This window comes from Strongylocentrotus purpuratus, unplaced genomic scaffold (genome assembly GCF_000002235.5).
Source record: "Strongylocentrotus purpuratus isolate Spur 01 unplaced genomic scaffold, Spur_5.0 spur5_contig_89, whole genome shotgun sequence".
NCBI lineage: Eukaryota > Metazoa > Echinodermata > Echinoidea > Camarodonta > Strongylocentrotidae > Strongylocentrotus > Strongylocentrotus purpuratus.
This window is the reverse complement of record NW_022145583.1, coordinates 10154-16615: the sequence shown is the minus strand read 5'-3', so window position 1 is coordinate 16615 and position 6462 is coordinate 10154. Positions and strand designations below refer to the sequence as shown.

The 6462-nt window shown below is 40.5% G+C and overlaps 1 protein-coding gene across 1 annotated transcript; it reads left to right on the top strand.

The window, feature by feature from the left end:
* Window positions 1-386: 386 nt before the first annotated feature.
* Window positions 387-6256, top strand: LOC115920622 (V-type proton ATPase catalytic subunit A-like; the record flags this gene model as incomplete). The annotated part of the gene is given in 9 exon segments (XM_030976829.1): window positions 387-428; window positions 431-457; window positions 460-507; window positions 1922-2036; window positions 2195-2402; window positions 2870-3024; window positions 4311-4404; window positions 4406-4483; window positions 6164-6256. Coding segments are annotated over 9 exon segments (860 nt in total), but the record flags the coding sequence as incomplete, so codon positions are not given.
* Window positions 6257-6462: the final 206 nt, after the last annotated feature.

Here is a 6462-nt window from a genome sequence, read left to right as displayed (position 1 = left end):
TTTGATGGCACATTTGATGGGTAGTTTAAATGCCAGTTTGATGGCAAGATTGATGGCTAGTTTAATGGCCACTTTGATGACCCTTTTTGGTGGCCAGATTGATGCCAGTTTAATGGCCATTTCGATGGCCAGTGTGGTATGAAAGCCTTTGTTGGCCGTGTAGCACTCTGTCAGCGCCCATTATTCAAATAGTTTTGACCACAAAACAATCAACATTATCTACATGTAATGTGTATCATTACCCGATTGGAGGCCAGTTTACCAGCCACTGGTATAGTAGTCTAATCTAAACATAAAGGCCATTTCACAATCAAGAGTGCGTTGGTGAATACCATGAGTAGTATATGATTATAATGTTTTTCCGTCTTGCACCCTTCTGACTTCAGGCATCACCTTGGCCGAGTACTTCCGTGACATGGGCTACAATGTCCCATGATGGCTGACTCCACATCCCGATGGCCGAAGCTCTTAGAGAGATCTCTGGCCGATTGGCTGAAATGCCTGCTGGTAAGCCTCCTTATTTTTGCCATTTTTCCAGATATTCAAGGCAATCAAGAGTTGGTTTTTGTCAGATCGTGGTTATCTTGTTTGGCTATCCAGCTGAACTTCTTGCATTCTAGAATAGGTTTAGCAATTATCTTGCATACTTTTAACATACCGGTACAATTACCTATCCAGCTTATCTTACATGTCTCAGTACTTAGCTCTTGTCTCTAATCCTTGTGTTTTTGTAGATATTGTATATATATCTGATTTTCTGACTTTCCTATGATATGTGATATATCATCATTAATCCTTTTGTTGTGTAGATATTGTTTATCCAGCTTGCTTGGTGCTATGATATATGTGATCGTTACGTCTTTAATTGTCAGATAGTTGTCAAGCTTTCTTTCATAGCATGGTTTTTGACTTTAGCGAAAGCAAGCTTACCAATGCTAGTCAAAACAGGGGTGGGCTGTTTAGGTCTAGTCAAACAGGCATGCAACTTTTCCTCGGATCAGCTGATTTCCTCCTTTTGTACTTCCCATGTGTGCCATTGAAAATAGAAAAACACTGTACAAAGTCTTGGAAAGATTTGAATTTCCTCTTTTTTTGGTGACTTCCCAGTTGCATGCCTGATACTTTCAATATACAATTACATATACAGCTTGTCTTAGAGCTTAGCTATTGTCTCTTATCCTTTTTTTGGGGTAGATATTGTATATATATCCGAGTTTGATATGAGATCGTTACATCTTCAATTGTCAGATAGTTGGCAAGCTTTCTTTAATAGTTGCTCAGCAATAAGCCAGTGTGGTATCTCGATGAAGTTGTTCGGGCCAAAGGCCATTCATGATGAGCATTAAGCGTCTAGTATTACAAGAGAGTTCGGTATATCAACAGCTAATTTGGAATAGTCGAATGATCATCGAAGGCGCATGAACATGCTGACAGGCAGTCGCTTTACGCTTGTGCGTTAGTTACCAGCAGAATGATGTTTGGTCGAGAGCGTGTCACGTTGCTGGTCTTAAACCAGGCATGCAACTTTTCCTCGGATCTGCTGATTTCCTCGTTTGTTACTTCTCATGAATGCCATTACAAATTGAAAAACACTGTACAAAGTCTTGTGTGGTTTGGAATTTCCTCGTTTTTTTTCTAAATTCCCAGTTGCATGCCTGCTTAAACGGATGATAAAGACATGACTAGCTGTCTTAAACACTTTTCCAGTGTCACATGAAATTTGGACTCCTAAAAATCCAGTGCCTAAGTTACCCTTTTATTGGTTGAACGTTCACAGTCCTCACGTAGGCATGCGCAATACTACCAGTGAGTCAGAATTGTATAGTCCTAAATTCACAACGCAACGCCCAAGGTGCATTATCTAGCTCAGCCCTGTCTTGCTGCTTAGCAGTTAGCTCAATGACATCCTTCTTTCTTGCAGATAGTGGTTATCCAGCCTATCTCGGTGCTCGTCTGGCGTCCTTCTACGAGAGAGCTGGCCGAGTCAAATGCCTGGGCAACCCAAGCAGAGAGGGCAGTGTCAGCATAGTAGGAGCGTAAGTAACTGTCAACATTCTGGGGACAGGTTCCTGATGAATAAGAATAAGGAAAACTTGATTGTAGTGTACAAATATAGAATAGTTGGAGGGAAAACAGAGCACATCAGTAAACCTGGTTCACATCATTGAAACTGTGTTTCCCGTGTATTGTACAGTGTGTCTCCCCCCGGTGGTGACTTCTCCGACCCCGTAACCACGGCGACTCTAGGCATCGTCCAGGTCTTCTGGGGTCTGGACAAGAAGCTAGCCCAGCGAAAGCACTTCCCCTCCATCAACTGGCTCATCAGCTACTCCAAGTACATGAGAGTCTTAGATGACTTCTACGATAAGAACTACACAGAGTTTGTGCCGCTCAGAACTAAGGTGGGTGTCTCAGCTGTAAATATCCTGATTTTTAATCAGTTCGCGTCAAGGACGTGTTAACACGCACTGGCTGTTTTTATACACAGGCACGGTTGACGGGTTTAAACGTCAAGAGTGCCTCGACTTGCCTTCGGGTGACGTCTAATAACGCTAATCTCTTTTGTCTTTTGTACACCCTCACAAAGTCTGTGGAGGCGGACCGTGTGCTTTGTACCGGATGTCAGTTCATGAAAACCAAAAAAACGCGGTCACTCACGTGCAACTGAGTGTCAGTTCATGGCATCGGTGACGATGTTTTGCTTGTTGTGCAACCTTTGACCTTTTAACCTTATGAATATGCATGAACAAGTCAAGGAGATTTTTCAGAAGGAGGAAGATCTGTCTGAGATTGTGCAGCTTGTCGGGAAGGCATTTTACTTTGCTATGCAAATGTTTGACCTTTCCATTTTATGAATATGCATGAACAGGTCAAGGAGATTCTTCAGGAGGAGGAAGACCTGTCTGAGATTGTGCAGCTTGTCGGGAAGGCATCCCTGGCTGAGTCTGATAAGATCACGCTGGAGGTTGCCAAGCTTCTCAAGGATGACTACCTCCAACAGAATGGCTACACACCATACGACAGGTCAGTATTTAACCCTCCGGCGCAGAATCTAGCCCTTTTGGGGACCCAATTTGGTTAATTACCTTCATTAAAAAAAAATTTCAAACCAATTCTGGTGATCTTCCATCTAATCCTAGCAAGAGACACCCTCTACGGATATATGCAGTCACCTTTAGTGTGTGACCCCGGGTCAGGCATATCTGAGCATGACCACCTGGGCTAAGGACCGACACAATTTCTGCCCATCCGGGACCCACCATATACACGCGCACAAAACATTTCCGACGCAATTTCTGCCCACCCGGGGACCCACCATATACACGTGCACAAACAAGGTCACTTGCGAGTAGACAGTGCACGGCTTGACCACAGACTATGTATACAAATACACCTCCTTAGTCTACAGACATGGCAAGATTGTGTTCATGTGGACACAGTGTTGTAGCCTCAAACCGTGGCGCTAAATATTTGGGTCCTGGGGGACCCCTTACTGTAAGTGTGTTACTAAATGGGCTTTCTGCGTCGGAGGGTTAAAGACAGTAGGTCTTGATGCATACCCAGATATGCAGTTCATGTACAGGGGTGAGAGTTTTCAGGTTTTTTCATCGGAATTTAGGACTTTTTGTACAGATTTTTCCTAAGTTCAGGATTTTCAAATCATCCCCTTTTTAGGCCATCAGCCTGGGGGTTTGGTCGGTATCAAATCAGTGCATAAATGACTAAAGTGCGCATGCGCTAGGCATACTGCCCCTAGAGTGGTAACAAGCATTTAGATGGACATTTTTGAAAAAAATAGGGTGATGACACCCAAAAAGCTGCATCGCTGCAATGCTATCACATATTTTCTAACTCGGGAGGGTAATTTACAAGGAGGTTTTTTTAGTCTATACATCATGTATACGTAATCAAGCATTGTGGCGTGTTTATCATGTATCGCCACACCCGTACAATCAAGTCATTTGGTGTGTAGGCTCCTTCCGTCAACATGCATAGTTCAGACTTTTTTTTCTCACTCAAAGTAGTTTTTTGCAGTGACGGCGGAGAATCTGACAGTGAAGATGCGTGTTAATTTTCGAAAGGAAAGTTTCCATGCATACGGTCCTATTAATGCTCATTATGGAGAACACGGTCCGACGACGTGTTCAAGTTTGGATTTATAATTCTGATTCCACACTTTCCTAAAGATTCGTTGTTCCAAATTCACACTTTGTGACCAGTGTATTAACAGATACACCGAATCACACTTTTAACAATAGTGTGACGTCATAGCAATGGTTTTTAACTGTTATGGATTTTCTGATCTGCAGGTATTGTCCGTTCTACAAGACGGTAGGTATGCTACAGAACATCATCTTGTTCTACGATCTTGCCAGGCACGCAGTGGAGACCACCGCCCAGTCCTGAGAACAAAATCACCTGGGCCATCATCCGCGAGAACATGGGCGACATCATGTACCAGCTCAGTAGCATGAAGTTTAAGGTAAGGCAGCAAGTCATTCAATAGATCCATGGGCCCATTTCACAAAACTCGTGTTATCTTGCGACTCATGTCAGGACTTAGGATGAGTCCCTGCTGTAAGATCAATATTAACTAAGATGCTTTCTAGGATCAATTTCATCTTAAGCAAGACGCATCAAATTACCTATTTAATAGCTATTCCATTTCTGTTTTTACCACTTGACATAACAGTCATTGAAAAGAAATGCGCGAAACCAATTTCTCCTCACGAAATTTAGCCAGAAAAATAACTCTACTCAATAATGTTCACATGCGAGGTAGTTGTACACAAGATGTGACGCATCAAAACTACCAACTCAATAGCTATTTCATGTTTGTTTTTTACCGATTGACAAAAACAGTCGTTGAAAAGAAACGCGCAAACCAATAACCACATAACTTTAGTTGGAAAAATCACTTGACTCAATCATTTTCACATGCAAAGTAGTTCTACACTAGATACGATGCATCAAAACTACCAATTCATAGCTATTCCATGTTTGCTTTTACTGCTTGATGAAACAGTCGTTGAAAAGAAAAATGGGCAAAACCAATTTCCCCTCACCAAGTTTAGCCCAAAATCAATCAATCATTTCACATGCATTTTGCAATGCATCAAAACTACCAATTCAATAGCTATTTGTTTTTTACCACTTGACTAAACAGTCGTTGAAAAGAAATGCGCAAAACCAATTTCCACCCGCAAACTTTAGCCAGAAAAATTACTCTACTCAATCAATTTTAGTTCTACACAAGATGTGATGCATCAAAACTACCAATTCAATAGCTATTCCATGTTTGTTTTTTACCGCTTGACAAACAGTCGTTAAAAAAGAAACGCGCAAAACAAATTTCCCCACATGAAGTTTAGCCAAAAATTGCTCTACTCAATCAAGTTTCACATGCAGGTATTCTTCACAAGATGCGATAGAGTCATTCTTGCTCCCCGTTTCATTACTCTATTTTTTTGGCTCGTGCTTTTTCTGCTCATACCCCTTAGAAATTTATAAATTCAAATTGGGAAAGTTTTCCCACGAATGTTTACAAGTACAAGTACTTTGCCACAAGCAGGAGATATTTTTGTTTGCGAGTTTGAAGAAGAGTACATTTTCACAAGAATGAATAGAAAAGCGAGTGCGAAAAAAATTAACTCATATGAGTGCTGCAATGCTTTTTTGGCACCAACATCAGCTAGAACCCGCCATATTGAAAGTTATACATTGTACATGTGTACGGTATATAATGAAAGAGCCACGCAGCTTCATTTGGCGAAATAGAAATATTTAAGAGTAACTGAAGAGCTGTTTGATTTTCGGTCCAAATAATCTTTCTTTTTTAAGAAATAACTTTTTCTTAAGCAATACAAAATATACTGTACATATTTCATTATGTATTGCTAATTTGCCTTTTGTACAGATTACATGTATGTGTGTTGATTATTTATCTCACTACATTTTTTTAATAACAACTTTTGTATAGGCTTTACAAGCAAGTGAACACTTTTTTGTTTCTTTCCATGTTCTGTTTATATTTTATAAATATTGCCTATTTTCTGTATTGTGGGGAATCTGCACTTTACAGTTTTCTGTGCTATGTGTAATGGTAAGAAAATGGCTAAAAATTACTTTTTTTTGGTCAATTGTTTCCCCAAAATAATTGCAGGATCCGGTCAAAGACGGTGAAGCCAAGATCAAGGCAGACTTCAATGAACTCGCCGAAAATATGCAGACTCAATTCCGAAACCTAGAAGACTAACTCCCTTCTCTCCTAGGAACATAGCTATAAATATATCCTAAAGACATGTTAATAATAATATAGTACTCTTATGAGATATTGTGATGTTATAGCACTTTTGATGCAAGGTACAGTATTTAGTTGGAGCAACCTAAACTTATGCTCCAATGATTATGTAAACGGGTTACATAATCAATGAATCGTAGGTTTTCACTAAATATTGATTG